The sequence below is a fragment of the Canis lupus genome, chromosome 36 (genome assembly GCF_003254725.2).
Source record: "Canis lupus dingo isolate Sandy chromosome 36, ASM325472v2, whole genome shotgun sequence".
NCBI classification, from domain to species: domain Eukaryota; kingdom Metazoa; phylum Chordata; class Mammalia; order Carnivora; family Canidae; genus Canis; species Canis lupus.
In genome coordinates, this window is record NC_064278.1 from 4,254,431 (window position 1) to 4,272,092 (window position 17,662).

Below are 17,662 nucleotides of genomic sequence, written 5' to 3' on the forward strand. Positions count from 1 at the left end.
TAAAGCCACTCAGCAAGCCACATCACCTAGGACAGTCATCTATGCCCAATGTCGGAGTTCTGGGTCCCAATATTCTTGTGGCACTATTTTCCTGTGCCTGTGCTATAGGTTATGCAGTTGCCTCTATTTATACCTGTGTAGGAGATTAGGGGGGTTTCATTTCTCCAGGAGGGAAGTTTGGGTCCTAGTCAACGACAGAATTCCTCTGCGATGGTTTCCCAACTTCATGTTTTAACTTCAGACTTATCTGTGCGCCACACAATGTTACTATAACACTCCCTTTTGCCCCTTGACACAAACCTTTGCAGCCATTCATACCGGTCTACCCTCTGTTTCTCCACTTCCTAGTCCTTTCTCATCTCTCTGCGTAAGATAGGAAGGGACCGCAGGGAAATAATGGAGAAAACTCAAGCTGTTCCAATGTCCCACAAGCCATGAAGGTAGCAAGAAGGATAAGAAGGTCTTGTTCTTTAGCCCTATCATATTTACTGCCTTTTACTTATATTTTTTTCTTAAATATAGATGTTTTATTTCCTCAGCCATATGATGAACATGTTCTAGGAAAAGAAGGGATTTATTTTATTAATTTTTAAGGATTTATTTATTATAAATCAGAGGGAGAGGACAGAATCTTAAGCAGACTCCACAGAGACTGACATGTGGCTCAACCCCACGACCCTGAGATCATGACGTGAGCTGAAATCAAGAGTCAGATGCTTAACCAACCATGCCACTCAGGCACCCTAAGAAGGGCTTTATTTTAGACTATGTCTTTCTACCTTATATATTTATATTTATTCAGAGCAGCAATATAAATAATTATCTGCTAGTTGATTATCCCATATAAAGACAAAGTTCTTACAGTTCACCTATCCATCCATCAACCCATTCTGTCATTGAGTCAATAATCATTTACTGACTGCTATGCACCTCAAATCTCTGCCGGGTGGTGCCCATCACAGGGCAGTTTATGCAGGTTCTGGAACTCTTAGATTCCTCAGCATCTGATACATAGAACCAAATAAAATATTCAGCTTTAACATTATAAAAATAAGGGGATGAAATTATGAAAATAGTACAAGCTCATGGTAAACATTAAAACAGCATAGGAGGGCATAAGGGCAAAAGTAAGACTCCGGTTGCCACTCCACACAAACTTCCTATTCTAATAGCCTAAAAGTAATAGTTGCTGAAGGATTCTCCTCTATCCTTCAGAAATTTGTATCTTTTTTTACAAAAATATCATTCTATATGTATTTTTCTGTTGTTGTCCACATCTCTCATCTATACAATGTATTTTGGTTATTTTTTCATATAAGGTCATGTAACTCTCCTTGTTCTTTTTTTTTTTTTTTAACAGTTTTATTGAGGAGGGGCACCTGGGTATCCCAATCGGTTAAGCATCTGACTTTGGCTCAGGTCATGATCTCAGGGTCCTGGGATCAAGCCCCGCATCAGGCTCCTTGCTCAGACAAGAGTCTGCTTGTCCATCTCCCTCTGCCCCTTACCCACTTATGCTCTCTCTCTCTCTCTCAAATAAATAAATACATACATACATACATAAATACATAAAATCTTTAAAAAAAAGAATCCACCCAGTTTCATTGAAGGGCACCTGGGTGGCTCAGTTGGTTAAGTATTTGACTCTTGATTTCAGCTCAGGTCACGATTCTCAGGGCTGCACGATTGAGCCTACATCACTGGGCTCCACACTAGACAAGGAGCCTGTGTAAGACTCTCTCCCTCTCTGCCCTCTCCCCAACTTGCTCACTCTGTCTCTCAACAAAACGAAACAGTTTTATTGAGCTATAATTCATATACCATGCAATCACCTATTTAAAAGTATATTATTCAGGGGTGCCTGGGTAGCTCAGTGGGTTAAGTGTTGGACTTTTGATTTCAGCTCAGGTCATGATCTCAGGGTCCTCGGATGGAGCTGCATCCCAAGCCTGTGTGGGCTCTGGGCTCAGCAGGGAGTCTGCTTGAGGATTTTCTCTCTCCCTCTGCAAACCCTCCCATACCCCCCCACTGCTGCTCATGCTCTCTCTCTAAAATAAAGAAATAAATTTCTAGAAAAATAGTATATCATTCAATGATTTTTAGAATATTCAGAGCTGTGCAGCCACCACCATAATCCTCATTCATTCTTCTTAATTGTTGCAGAGATTTTGTTTTATCTTATGCCACAATCTCAGTAAATATTTGTTGAATGAATTTAAACAGATTTGGATTGAAAAAGTGGGGGAAAAAGAAAATTAGAAACATAAAAATAAAAAGCTCCAAGGCTTCTGCTAGTCCTTTAAGACAGTTTTAAACAACTATGTCATAGTGATATAACAATATAAATGAAAAAATATTCTTTTCACATTATCTGAATCTTTTCTTTCCAAATAGCAGAGTCCTAATCCATGTGTACATAAATTCATTTTGCATTGTGCTGGATTTCCTTTAGCAAGTCAATTATTTTTGCTTTCAAGTAATGTTTTATTTCATTTTATAAGCTTAAAAACAAATATTACTTCCAATAATCTTCCAAATTAAGTTAGCTTATAATATTTCAACAGTAACAGGACAATTTTTCCAGCATTTGCTTCATATGTACTGTGAAGGTAAGCGTTTCAGATTAATACAATATTTATAAAACGTCTAAAGAAATGTAAGCAAATTGTTTTTGAAATTATTTATAAATATTAGGAGCTTTAAGCATATGTGGTGCTAAGTAATATTGACATGTCTGGGAAAATGTGCAAAACAGAGGGAAATAACACAACTACTCTTTCCCCACACTTACGTTCCCACATACAAAATAATACGTTCTGAGTGGGGAAAAAAAGGCACTTGGTAAATTAGTAAGGCCTCCAGTGACATTAAAACATGCCCTTAAATCCAAACCTGAATCAAGCTAAGAATGAAAAATTTAGACTCAAATGCTGTTGAAGATAGGAAAGAAAAGAACACAGGCTCTTGTTCGTGTAAAAAGAGGAATTGTTGTCTCTACAGAATGTTGGAAAACATCTTTCTGGAGATTTTAAAAACATGACAAGAACACGACAGATATGATGCCACATTCCTCTCTAAGGATTGAGATTTGATTCCATGAGGCCATACAGCTCATGGATTCTATTATTATAATCCAGGCCACACTGAGGCTCAAAGTGCAATATTCATTGTTCCTAAACGCTTCGTGTCTAAATTCCTGAAAGCTCTCCCCTTCAGGACGGCTCTGGTGCTCAGCAGTAATCTAGCAAGTGCTCAACTTCAAATGCATCAGCAAGCATATACCATTTTTCCAAAAACAAATCGATCAGATGTCAGAAACAGAATTCTCAGATCTTTTTCTCTCCTTAAACTTAATCATTCCCGGGATTTGACGGAGATCTGAAGAATTCTCTATCTTAGATTCTTCAGGCAAACAGTCTTGATCTTAAAAAGTTTCTAATTTCTCCAAGTTTCCTTAAAAATGTCTCTTACCTTTCGAATGACTTTATACTTTGCCCCTGTGTCTTGGACTTAAAATCTAGCACAGGTAAGGAGATAATGGGTCTGTTTTAATGAGGGCAAAATAAAACCCAAGAAAATACAGTCTCCATAAAAAATATCCAAATATATACCAGGCATAGGAAGCTCCAGCCTCTTCATGCTTTTTAAAAACACTGTACAGGACTTTGAATACGGGGAATTGGCTGAACTCTTTGAAAGTAGTTTTTACTTGGCCCACCCTCAGAGTGAAAATCATTGTTGTGAAAAACAGTCCTCAGGAGTTAAGGTGACCAAAAAGACGCCTGAAATGTTCTCTTCTTCCTACTTTCTGAAGAGAGGGGAGAGGGTAATAGAGAGGACAGATTACAGAGTCAGAGAAATTATCAGCGGAGGGAATGAGACTGTGCATGGTGCATCAGAAACCGCAAAAGATCAGTGTATTCCTGCAGCCATGGTAGCAAACTAACTTAAGGCAGTTTACATAGAAAAGCAATTTATTAAAGAGTGTTAGGTATTTCTGGTACACCAGAGAGTCTGTCTTTGAGGTTATCCAACTAGGGAAGATGCTCAACCTTTATTAGGAAGCTTCCTCAGGAGCCCCACTGCTGCTCTGGTAGTTCCAGCTCTACTTGCCTCACCTACCCTGAATGCTAGATACTAACAGCTATGCACCTATTACCTCCTAAGCTTGAAAGCCCCCACTGCCAGCCTTGCCAGAAAATGGATTCTTGCCTTCTCACATAGCTCTCTTATAACAAAATCTCAAATAGGTGCATTTGATTGCCATAGAACATATTATGAGAATGGGGAAAATTAAGCAGTTAGCTTCTACTCTGGGAGATGGGTACATGATGTGAGATAATCCCCAAATGTGAGAATGGTGTGGCTGGGAAGCTACAAAGCATGGTACGTTATCTTCCATTGGAAGAATGGTTCCAGTTATAGAAGCCAGAAAATCAGCAGGTCTTGATAGACTAGATATTACAAGTGAGGGAGAGGGGGTAGTATGAGTGACTCTCAGATTTCAGGTGTGCATATGTGGTGGATGGTGGTGCCATACTAAGTTGGGATGGGCATGTTTAGTGCAAGAAAGGCCATTGGGGTCAAGGATTCAGTTTGGGGGGATTCTGGGAAGACAATAGCAGAAGTGTCATATTTTTTAATCTCCTCAAAGCAGCCTATGAAAAGAAACCAAAAATAGAACAATAAAGCCAAACACTCATGGGGATAATCTTCAACAGTAGGCAACAAGGTGCTTATTTCCATCTACTACAAAATATGAACGGATAAGGAGTAACCGCTGACAGCTCTAAGACCTGCTTGTCCCAACACCTTTGCAGGACAGAGGGAAACAAGAGACATCAGATGGACTAGAGAACCCAAAAGAGCCAAGTATCCTCAATGGAAACTTCAGAAACCCGAGAAGGGTTTTACATTCTAAAAATGAGTGAGCACACCGTTTGCGGTGAGCTCTGAAGGGGCCCCAGAAGTCTGTCCCATCAGGTCCCAAGTCGTCAAAACTTACTTCTAGGACAAAGTTCTATCATGATGAGAAAATGCTGCAAGGAGAATGCAAATTGAGCACCACAGGAACAGTAGAGTCAAAGGAAATAGCAGGTCAAGATAAAATTACGGGAGGACACAGCTCCAGAAAGAAAGTTGCGAGATCTTTCGAACATTGCACAAATACAGCGAAAGAGAGAACTAGAACTGTGAGTTTAGAAGGATTATCTGGAGCCACACATATTTCTAGAAGTTAAGGAAAACAAAGGAAAGAATGATCTTAATCTTAATGTGAACAAAACGATTAGGAAGCAGAGTAATGTCTCTACAGAAAAGGAATGAACACTAGAGAGACGTTACCACAGTATGTCTTGCCAGAGAGAGAGGATGTGCTCTGACACAGCAGGGCTCTCATAGCTTATGGTCTGAAGCTTTGCATCAAATAGAGGACCCACAAAGGAGCACTGTGACTGTGGGAGACAACCTCAAGATAGTTGCCAAGGCTCACTGCCCTGAGTCTTGTTAAGGGTTCTTTCTCTTATGAGATGTGATGGTGCAAAAGGATGAACTGGGAGGGCATTTAGTGAATTGCAGATATAGGTAAGGGATTTTGCCCATGGACATTTTTGTGAAAGTTTATTCTAATGAGCTGGGTTCACTATATTTTTTATTCCCACCATGTTGAGAATAATCACGAAGCCAAATATTCCACCAGTCAGACTGATCTTTGTCTTTTTTTACATTTTCCAGCAGCTGCAACCTCCTGGGTAGGAAATGGCAGGGACTTGCAGTGGAGAGAAAAGACTTCTGCAGTGGAGGTAGACTTCTGAATAGTAATAACAGCAACTTTCAACAACACTGACTTGTTATTCTGATTAAATAATCAAAATTTTTAAATAGTAAGAAATACATACTTGAGGGTTTTTTTTTTTTCAAAAGATTTTGAGAGAAAGACATGAGTGCATATGCACACACAATTGAGGAGGTGAAGAGGGGGAGAGGGAGAAGCAGACTCCCCAGAGCAGGGAGCCCAACCTGGGGCTTGATTCAAGGACTCTGAGATTGCAACCTACAGACTGAGTCACCTAGGCGCCTCTATGCTTGGGTTTTATTTATTTATTTTATCTAGTGCGCCTGGGTGGCACAGTTGGTTGAATGACTGACTCTTGATTTCCACTCAGGTCATGATCTCGGGGTGGTGGGGTCAAGATCCATGCAGTGAGCTCTGCGCTCATTGGGGAGTCTGCTTGAGATTCACTCTCTCTCTCTCTCTAAAAGTAGATAAATCCTTTTAAAAAATGCTCCTTATCTATAATACTATCTAGATATTAAATAGATAATTTGGAATTTTTGTTAGCATTTATAGATTTTAAAATATTCCTTCTAAGCAACCACACAAACACATTTTTTTCCCTAGCCAAAACACATATTCCCATGCTTGAAATGCTGTTTCTAATTTCTAATTTATTTTTACAGGCTAATTTGCAAAATGAAATTGTTTGGATGATTGGTTTGCAGTAAACATGGTATACCAAATTGGTTTCTAAATTTAGAGAAAGGTTGAATCTCCTCTTATAATAATCAAGAAATAATAAAAGTATTAATGATAATGGAGCTTCCATAATTAAAAAGTCAAATTCTGAAATAAGCAGAAATGAACTTTAGCAGGTAGTAGCAACATAAATTATAATTCTTGCAAATGGTTATTTTGAGCTCTTTTCATGGGATAATGCAATCTCCAATATGCAATTTACTAAATGATAATACATGTATCATATGTGTCATAATTATGTTCATAGTCTTGTTGAATTTAGTACTATTAGGCATAACAAAGACATAGGAAATAGTACATGAGAGTCTAAGAGTCATAAAACAAAGTTGTTTTAATGAACGCCTTGATTTCTATGTCTGATATTTAAAAAATTTTTAAAAAGTAGTAATTGTTATCCATAGAAATGTTTTCAAAGACAAATCTTGTTTATATATAATAGGATTTGCAGATGAACTCTAGATTTTAAATATAGTAGACTCCATGTCCTTTCTTGGAGGTTTTTGAGGGTTGATTTTTGGTAAGATCTCTTTGGCATAAAATGTTTTATGAAGTCCAGCTTCTCGAAGTGCTAACTCAAAACGGAGTCTAGGGTCAGAAATTATCTGTGGAAATAAAATACATTTAAATAAGTGGCAATTCAAACTAATTAAATTTTACCATTTAGTTCTATATTTCCTCAAGATGTTTAACTTATTTTTTTCTGGGTAGATGACTAGATGAGAATAAACTTGGTGTACACTGTGACTATATTATTGGTTTGCCTTTTTTTTTTTTTTTTAAACTGAAAATGTCCAGGGGCACCTGGGTGGCTCAGTCAGTTAAGTGGCCAACTCTTAATTTTGGCTCAGGTCATGATCTCAGGGTCCTGAGATAGAGCCCTGAGTTAGGCTCACACTCAGCCAGGGAGTCTGCTTGTGGATTCTCCCTCCCTTTCTTTCCCCCTCCCCCAGGCTCATTCACATGCTCTGTTTCTCTCTCTCTCTCTCTCTCTCTCAAATAAATAAATCTTAAAAGATAAGGTCCAAATCTTTTTTTTTTTTAGTATTTTTTTTAAAAGATTTTATTTATTTATTCATAGAGACAGAGAGAGAGGCAGAGACAGAGGCAGAGGGAGAAGCAGGCTCCATGCAGAGAGCCCGATGTGGGACTGGATCCAGAGTCCCCAGGATCACACCCTGGGCTGCAGGCGGTGCTAAACCGCTGCACCACCGGGGCTGCCTGTAAAGGTCCAAATCTTGATATCATTTTCCAGTGCATCTGTGGTTTCCAATATAATGTGTAGGGAATATCATACTAGATTAGTCAAAATAGGACACCTTGAAATTATTAAAAAAAGGGGTAAAAAAAGCTCACTTTCAGTACTATCATTGATTCAAAATTGATAGCTAGAATTAGAAAATACAATCATTGATTAAACCACAACCTTGTGCATTGGTCTTTAAACATTCTAATTTCTCCATCATTCAGTAATATGTAAGTTATGTTTAAACGCATGGCCCCTACTTTAAAAACAAAAATCAATCGAGTTCTCCTTCCAAGCCTGAGATTTCTATTTCAAGCAGAATTAGAAAATGTTTCCACCAATGTGATCCTAAATGGGAATCGAAATATGAATAGCTCAGTTTCTATTTTCATTTATAGCCAATTGGAACTTATTCTTCTTCCCCTCCTTCTATGAATGTTAAATGTCAACAGACATTATTTGCAATGATAAGGTAGCCACATATTGATTTTAGCTAATGGGACATTTTATGTGGACTTGAAGTCCCCCCCTCCCCGCCCCAGAGGATAGGATAATAAGCTGTTGAATGCAGCCCCTCCTTCAAGAAACTCTTAAACTATTTGGGGTCATAAGAAAGTATGCAGATAACTACAGCTCATGGCACATGTGACTGATGTTCCAAGAATAGAATACAGAGGTACATCTCCTGGTGCGGGTGAGACTAGGATGACCTCGGGTAAGGCGGAGCACTTGAGCTAACTATAAAGCCCACCCTATTCTTCTATGAAGCAGAGTGGGGAGGAAAAGAGATGGAGCAGAAAAGGAAGTCACATGCACATTCAGAGGTCAAATAGGTCAACTTGGGAGCAGGGCAGTTTGGGTAGAATGCTGGAGTGACAGTCTACTACAATTGTCTACACAGGAAGTAATAAATGCTAAACTTGACTGGTCGCAAGGAAGAGAGAACCGTCAGAAACACTATGAAGAGAAGAGTCAAGTGATGAGGTACAGGAATGAGAGGCAGTGATGCGTACAAGTCAAAAATATGACAGAGATTTGTGTCTGAGAAGCAACATATATTTGAGCCTTAGACCTAATTTCTCCTCTTCTGGCTATAGTCTCTGTGCTCACTTCCAATGATTTATGCCCCACCTGTGTGCTCCCTAATTATGTCCTGGACTCACCTGTCTTCTCTCACCTTCTGGTTCATAAGGTTTAAAATGTCTCATTATACTATTTGTAAAATAGAGATCAAATGAAATGGAGACCTCTTTCGAAAACTGACCTCCATTTCCCCAATTTACCTCCCCAGAAGCAGCCCATCAGTTTCTTGTGAATGTGTCCTAGACATCTTCACCCTAAACCTGACAGGAACAAAACAAACTCTCTCCCTAAGTCTGTTTTTCACTTCTGTTTTCTTATATGGTTAATGGCAGCCACACCTAATGATTATAATTTACTGAATTACTTCAAGGTGTCAGGCAATAGCCTAGGCAATTGACATTTATTATCCTAATCCTCATAAGAACCTTACAAATTATTATTTTACAGATGAAGTAAACAAGACATAAAGATGTTAATAGCTTACACCAGTTCACACAGCCAGTAGATAGCAGATGTGGGTTTGAATCCAAAATGCAGGCTCTCCTCAGTGTCACTTGCTGCCTTGCTTAGGATCATTACTCCCTCCTCCAGCCAGGGCCATCCGTGACCACCCCCCCCCCACCTCCCACTTTCAGGAGAGGGGCACCACCTGAAAAGGATCTGACCCCTGCCACCAAACCCACCAATTTGCTGTCCAGGACACGTGGCTAAAACACGCCTGATTGTATAATTCACCTGCTCCTGAGTCGCCTGTGCTCTCAGGATAATATCTCCGCAGGCAAGAGTTACTGTACTTTTTGGTCTGACCCTACCCTGTTCCCAATCTCACCTACCAGCACCCACCCTTGCCACGTGCCTTACACTGGAGACACGTCAGTAAGGGCCCCTTTCCACCCTCTTCTGCTTGGTGAAACCCTTATTGCCTTAGCCCAGGTACCCGAGAGCTTTCCAATTTCTGACTTCGACTCTTGGCCAACCCCAGCTGCCCTGCTCACTTCTCCAACAAAACAATGCATCTTGCTTGAGGAGGCAGCCCTGGCGACGTTGCAGTGCCAGATACAGTATACGTTCCATACATATTTGTCCAATTAGTAAATGAGTTGTTCAAGAAGAGGCACACTCAATTTGTTAGTAAGTGAACAAAGTTTCTTACTTTTTAATTAAATATTTAGCTTCTCTCCTTAGATCTGTAAAATTAAACTAGGGAGAACTTTCTCCCTTAATTTCAGCATTGACTATGTTTTAGTGTGTTTATAAATGTGAACTCAGTTTCTGAAATTAAACTTTTTATTTGCAATTTTCAAAAAAAAAAAAAAATTCAGTGACATCCATTCATCTGTCCTCCTTCCCTGCCTTCCATCCGTCCATCCAAAAAGACTTTAAAATCCCTTCTCAGTAACAGGAACAGACTAAGAGGAGTCAGAAGTTCCTAGAAATGGTTAAATGACGCCTTAATACTTTTCCACAGAAAATGTTTTATCATTAGCTCTATTATCTTCATTTTAATTTCTGAAAGCTTCCCTCTGCTTTGTCTTATCAGTATCATCAGTTGTTGCTTTAATGGGATTTACATTATGAATTTAAACAAATTCTGAATGATAAACATTTAAACAATAAAATATGGTATTAAGACAACCTAAGTTTTAAAAATTATTTTTAACATAAAAATGTAAATTTAAAAAATAATTTTCAATGACAGATTCCTAATACCTTCAGATAAACTGTCCCATGGTCACCTATCAACTATTTTATAACATTAAGAATTGGGCAGTAATTGTGTGCTATCATTTAGCAGTAAAAATTATGCTAATCTATGTGGCATTCAAATGTAAATCTTGAAAATAATCTGAAACCCAAAACACTTCCATAAATCTTAACATCATGATGGCTTTTGCATCAATCATGCTAATTCCCATAATTACCTGGTGTTCATTGTATGTATTCAGTGTAAAGAGTGGCTTTTGAAGAATAAATTCTTCTTCAATTCCAATACCCATCCTTGCTTTTGATGCCGTTGTGTCTGACATCATTCTAACAGGGTCAAACTGAGCAACAATAGCAACCTAAAAGAAGAAAAAGCATGGCTACTTCGATTAAGATACAAGCTTCCTACATCTGGGGAACCCTGTTAATGTTTAATGTCCATTAAAGATAAAACATCTTTAATAAAATTTCCTAAGGACAGGCAGACAGAACAGTGAAGCAGGCCAATCCTAGAGATCCTTTTTTTTTTTTTTTTCAATCCTAGAGATCCACAAAGGAGTTAATGGTTTAAAAACAGAGCGTATTAAAAGGCCATGATATTTATTGTTTGCTACTGACTGAATAATTATAGTTATTATTAAATTTATAATTAAATTTAGATAAAAATTTATCTATCTGGTACTAAGTCACAGGAGATCTGATATAGAAAACCTACACATTGACTTTAAAAGTAAAAAATATTAATGTTTAACCGCTAGCAACTTATGGCCATGGTAACAACCCCACAAAGCTTTTCAGAAAGTTTAATCTGATCAAGCTCAGTCTCAAATATATTACTCATGCCTACAGTTGAGTTGTGTTGGCATTACTGGGCAAGATGGGTGAATCCTATTAAGTAACTAGAGTTCCAGGGACTGTTGTAAACCATTGACACCCTTCTACTGAAAAACTGCAGAGTCATTTTAACCTAACTGACCTTGTCCTTTATGATAATTGAAATCATTCAAACCTGTATCCTAATGAAAAGCCACTAATTTTGTAAATTATATGCACCATTAGTAACACCTGCCTGTTAATTCCTAAAGTCAAGAATTAACATTAAGAAAATGGCATTTTTAATGCCATTTAGAAACTGTAATGACATAACTGGGGGTTGAACATACTTTAATTATTATAGGTTTCCTAGTCAAAATGTCTTATACTGGTTCTAAACACTGATTACAGGTAATGGGCACCGATATTTCCTCTCTCAAAGAGTTCACAGATGGAAAGAATTCTAGTCATAGGGACTCTGTAAGCTATAAAAGTTACACTGTGATCAAGAATGTGTTTAGTAATAGTGACATTAAAGTTTTGTCCCCAGAAGGCCATGGTATGTAATTATTTGCTAATGATTGAATAATTTAAATTTTGTTGAATCTAGGATGACAAGGACTTACATTCCTACACTTTGAATTTATTTCTGTCATCTATTTTGTCGAAGAAGATGATATAACAGTTGTATGCATTTACATTTCTTCTAAATTATGCCATTTAACTAGACCTCCTTGGTTTGAATCCAGTCTGACAGTTAATAGCTGTGTGACTTTGGGGAACCCCTGTGCCTCCCCAGTTTACTCTTCTATAAAATAATATTGCTATAAAATAGAAATAACACATATCATGGGGTTGTTGTAGGTATTAAATGGGATAAAACCTAAGAGCATTCAGAATAGTGCTTTATACTTAGTATTTTTTAAAAAAATGTGAACACATTGCTACAAACCTCTGAGGCAGCTACTATTCTTATTCTCATTGTTCAGGGGAGGAAATGAGCTTAGGGAAATTAAGTAAAAGATCTAAGTTTCCTCTGCTAATAGGAGCAAACCAGGTTGTACCAGGTTTGACAGACACCAGAGGCCAAGTTCTTATCCGAGATTCCATGTTGCCTTCACTGACATGGATGGGAAATCAGAGAGTCATTTCCTGTCAGCCAGAAAATGGTGTCAATGGATTTTGGAGCTTATGAGTTGAATTAATCACTTCCAGATCAAATCTCTGAAAAATTATCAAGTAAAACTATTTTAATCACATTTCTCAAATTCTTATATTCCTGCTTTTGCCATCTACTGTCCACTTTAAAAACTTTGGTCTACTTTCTACGAGGCAAAGCAATGGGAGGCTCTAATTCTCTCACAAAAAAATAGTACTTTTAAAAAGTGGTTTTTCACGTGTTTGCTGATTGTAGGGTATTTCCAAACAGAGGTTTCTATCCCCAAAGAGGATTACCTGGCTCTAGCTCCACCAGGTTTTTTGAGACCATAAAATCCTTCTGGTAGATGCAAAGTTCCACTCCTGTAAATGGAAACTCTTCAGCTAATAAACTGGAGGAAATATGAATGCATTTACATCTTGGGAGAGCTAAAAAAAAAAAAAATCTTGGGAGAGCTTTTTGAAAGGTGCTGATAAAATTATTTTAATATACTAAGAAACTGGAAACTGTTCAACATGAATCTAATTGTTCCCAGGAATGAAGACCGGTGTCCCAATTTGGCAAAGTTACATTTTATAATCACAGATGTTGTGAACTAAGCCTGCTAATAATGTTATTAAGGACACTTACAAACCACCCATGAAACTTTCCAAATTAAAAACACCTGTTTCCTCAGGGCTTCTAGCCGCCTCTCTCTCTCCTCTTCATGTGCTTCTTGAAGGGCCACTTCTTTTTTCTCCACCAAACGCTTTTCCAGTAATTTTTGTCTATATTTCACCCTTTAAAAATAAATCACAAAGAAGTTGGGAAAATAATTATGGAAATTATATGAATAGGAGCACAGGGGCAGAAAGCATGTTGGGGGCGACATCATGGGCATAGTTTATTTTTACTTGTTTTTGGTTGATGTCTCACATCCACACGATAAAATGCAGTGGTATAAAATGCAATCTACACTAATTCGAATAGCCAGAGGACTGCAGATCATGAGGCAGGAAAACACAGTAAAATCCAATAAATCCAATCCATCTCTTTCTTCCCTAGAATCATTGTATTGACTCTCAAACTGTCTGTCGCCTGCCACAGTTGCAGCTCATCCAACCCAACTGATGACAGTCTCACTCTTTGATTATTCCAGCAGTTTTCTGAAGACGAGTTTTAACACAATTTGAGATGTTAAAAGGGCTGTTACCAGTTAAATACACTTGCTTTTAGAAAGAATAGTAAATAAAATACTATATTAATATGCCCAAAAGGTCTCAATTACTAGAACTTAAACCAAACTTTATATTATCACTCATTTTGTCAAGAATGCCTTCGGGGGTAGGGGGGCGTGTGTGCATGTGTATGAAGTTTAAAAATTGCACTTAGACTGTAGATGGCAGCAAAAACATGATTTTCCCATAGCATTGTTTCCATTCTTTTTAAACTCAGCAGGTACCAAAGCAGAGCACATTTCAATACCTCCAAACTCATTCGGTCCTCTTCTGCTGTTTTTAGACAGCCTCCCTTCCTATCTTTTTGCCCAAGCCACTCTTCTATTGAATTATAGAGAGGAGATTTATCTTTTCTAAAAGAGTAGGCACTTGGGTTCTCAAGGGAATAGGAGGCCATTGCCTGTCTTCCATTATTGATGGTTTAGATTTAACTTTCTTCAAGACATCAGTCACAAATGTGCTTTGCCCTTAGTGCGCCTACCTGGATTTTCCACAGAGGTACCTTCACTAAAACCTTTTAATTCTGGATCTTGAGGTTTATTTACTGAGGTAGGTGTTCACTATGCATCAAGTCCATTGGTAAGTGCTTTATGGGTTTTAACTCATTTAGGCTTCACCACGACCGGATGTTGGGGTACTATAATTGACCCTATTTTAAAGGCAAGGAAATGGAAGTATAGACTGATGATATAACTTGCCCATGTTCTCACGCCCAGCAAGTGGCAGAGCCGGAGATCAAACCCAGGCAGACTGACCCCAGATCTCACGCCAACCCTGACCTTCCCAGCTCCCTGCAATTAGCCACTAAGCTCTTCTCTCTTCCCTCCTTGATTGCTCCCCTCACCTCACTGACATGAATACTTACTGTGTGCTTACCCTGTGCTAGATATTATAAGCACATTGAGAGAAAGATAGCCCTTAGAAGTTTGTAGTTTAATAGAAAGACAAAAAACAAAACAAAAACAAGCCTAAGAACTAATCAAGGTATACAGTGCCTTCAGAGAGGTATAAACAAAGTCCACTAGGACTGACTGGGTTGTGGGAAAAACGGAGCAGATTCAACAAGAGCTTTGTGGAGGAGGCAGCATGTGAGCGGGGGCTCAAGGATTAGCATTTGGAGAGATGTGGTGGTGGAGGGGAGGCTGGCCTTCCTGGCAAACAGTGCCGGAGAAGTGGGACTCAAGAAGCACACTCATACTCAGGCACCTGCAAATGTACGGTTGGCATCTAACAGTGGGCAGCTTTTTAAAAGATTTTATTTATTCATGAGACATAGAGAGAGGCAGAGACACAGGCAGAGGGAGAAGCAGGCTCCATGCAGGGAGCCCGATGTGGGACTCGATCCCCCGACCGGTATCACGCCCTGGGCCAAAGGCAGATGCTCAACCGCTGAACCACCCAGGTGTCCCAAGAGTGGGCAACTTTTAAGTTTTGCCCCTTGGGCAACTAGCTTGCCTTGCTGGTCACAGTTCTGAGAAGGGAAGAGGCCAAGGGGGCTAGAACAGAGTGAGTGAGGCACTTGAATCTGTGTCATTTGAACAGAGTGAGTGAATGAAAGACAAGCCCAGGGAAGTATCAGCAGGCTGAGCCCAGCAGTCACCTGGCTCCTTCAGGAAGATTTGCTCTTGGGGAGGAAAAGAATCTTTAAAACTAGGCTGCTCCTGAGGCTGACAGTAAGCAGCACAGGAGAGAAAGGAGGAGGGAAGCATGAAGTAGACGCTCAGAGTACAAAACCCACAATGGGCTTGAGTGGGAGAATCCTGAACTCCTCTCCTGGCCGTGGCTGTCCTCCTCCTCATCTGTGCTATCAGGAGTCCGTCATATACATGGGTTAAAGAAGACCTAGACCAGATCGCTTCCTTTCCTCCAAGGCCTCCACATCATGGAAACCTATTTCTCATTCTCTCCACTTCCACTAAGGCATGACACAACCTCCCTAATGAGGTTCTACTCGATTTATGTACTGAGTACAAGCTAAGTACACTACTGTGAAGGTTCAATTAAAACCCTGGGATTTTATAATTACCATATGCTAATTCTCAGAACCTTTGAAAAGTTTCTATTCCTTTGGGATATATAGGTTGCTTTGTCTGCAACTAAGTTTTGTCTCCTGTGGAAGAGTAATACTCGATCCAGTTAGGGGAGCTTGACTAGTGAGGAAGAAGTTGCAAATCAGAGTCAGGCATTTAAACCTGTGTCTGAAGAAGCCCAGCTCACCCTTTACTCTGAGGCCCACTCACACATGCAACAAATGTTTACCAAGCACCTGCTCTGCATCTACCGCTGTTGCAGGCATTGGAGGTACAGTTTCAACACAGGAGACATGGTCTGTCCTCACAGAACTGACAATCTAGCGGGGATACATAGACCCAGCCAATTCTGTGAAAGGGTGGCCGTTGCTCTGAAGAGGCAATGGGACAGAGGCCTTGGGAGAAGCACTTTGCAGGCTTGGGGCATTCATTCAAGGAAGCATCCAAGAGAAAGTGCTCTAAATTTCAGACTTGAAAAACAGAGGGGGAGAGAATAAAAAGAATGTTCCAGGCTGAGAAAAATAGCATATGAAGTCCTAGAGGTGAGAGAGCACAATATTTTTGAAGAACTGAAAAATATTTGGAATATCCAAGAGTGACGAGTTCCAAGAGCTAAGGCTAGAGAGACCAGAGGCCAGACTGGGGCTTTGCAATCATGAGGGCTTTGATAAGGGAAACGTGGTGATCCGAAAAACCTCTCCAACTCCTAACTCTGGGAAACAAAGGGTTGCAGAAGGGGAGGTGACATAGTCTCGACATAGACCAGCCTTTACAGATCTGGGCTGAAGACATAGACAGGGGGATCTTTATCAACAGCACAGAATCTCTCAGGGGGTTGGGGTAACTAGGTGACCGGCATTAAGGAGGGCACATGACGAGATGAGCACTGGGTATTAGACTATATGTTGGCAAACTGAATTTAAATATTAAAAAAAGGAAAAATATCTTCTCTTATATGGATATGGATTGTAAAGAGTCAAGACCAGGGAGGGGTATCCACATGCAAGTTGATGGTTTCCTAACCTAGGGAACTGGTAGGAGGTAAATATTGAGGAGATACTGAAGAAGACATAGATTTAAATTTTATGTAGGAAATAGAAAAAAATGGAATAATTTTTTTACAGGAGAGCAGAAGAAATAGAGAAATGAGTTAAGTTTTCCTTCTTGCATAATGAGCGACGGTGTCCCTCACTACAACTGGGAACTTAGAAAAACAGGGAAAAGAAAGAAATTAGGTTCAGTCTTGACATAGACCAGCCTTTACAGATCTGGGCTGAAGATGTAGACGGGGGATCTTTATCAACAGCACGGAATTGAGGCCATGGAGCAGATGGAATCAATCAGGAAGAGAGTGTAGAGCAATACGAAAAGTAGGTCTAGGAGTGATTGCCAAGGAAACATTTCAGAAAGGGACAGAAGAGGAAACCATTGAGTAGACTGAGGAAAAATGGTGCCAAAGCAGTGAAAGAAAATGACATTAACAATGTCAAATGCTACAGGAAAATCTCACATAACACCAAATGGTCACTGGACTAAATAGGGGGGAGTCATTGGTGATCTTGGCAAGAGCAGTTGGGAGAAAGGTGGCTGAACAACTCGTGGAGCAGACTAGGAGGAGGTGGAGGTGGATGAGGGAGTGGAGACAAGCCCTTCAGCAAGACTGGGGCCCCTGTAGGGAGGAGAGAGACGGGGGCACTGCGGGGAGCGTGCAGCTGATCACACTTGTGTTGGCTCCAAAGTGATGATCAAGATCCCTCTGGCCACCTCGGGGATTTGCCACGAAAAGTTTAAGCAAACAGGCAACACACTCAAACTCTTCATTTATACGGATGCTAGAGTTTAAACTCAAATAACAATTCCCTTTAAAGGGGGAACTCT

The 17,662-nt window shown here is 39.6% G+C and overlaps 1 protein-coding gene across 14 annotated transcripts in view; it reads right to left on the reverse strand.

Annotated features, from left to right (window-relative positions):
• The window catches only part of CCDC148 (coiled-coil domain containing 148), a 281,502-nt gene that overhangs the window by 38,405 nt on the left and 225,435 nt on the right, over positions 1–17,662 (reverse strand). For 12 of the 14 annotated variants that reach the window (XM_049106215.1, XM_049106213.1, XM_049106210.1 and 9 more), the window contains 2 exons: positions 13,202–13,316; positions 10,784–10,924 (listed from right to left, as the gene is read on the reverse strand). In XM_049106215.1, the coding sequence (XP_048962172.1) occupies positions 10,784–10,924; positions 13,202–13,316 (256 nt within the window). Of the gene's footprint in view, positions 1–6,842; positions 7,138–10,039; positions 10,291–10,783; positions 10,925–13,201; positions 13,317–17,662 lie in introns of those variants that run through there. The other 2 variants (XM_025471140.3, XM_049106214.1) reach the window with 2 other exon arrangements.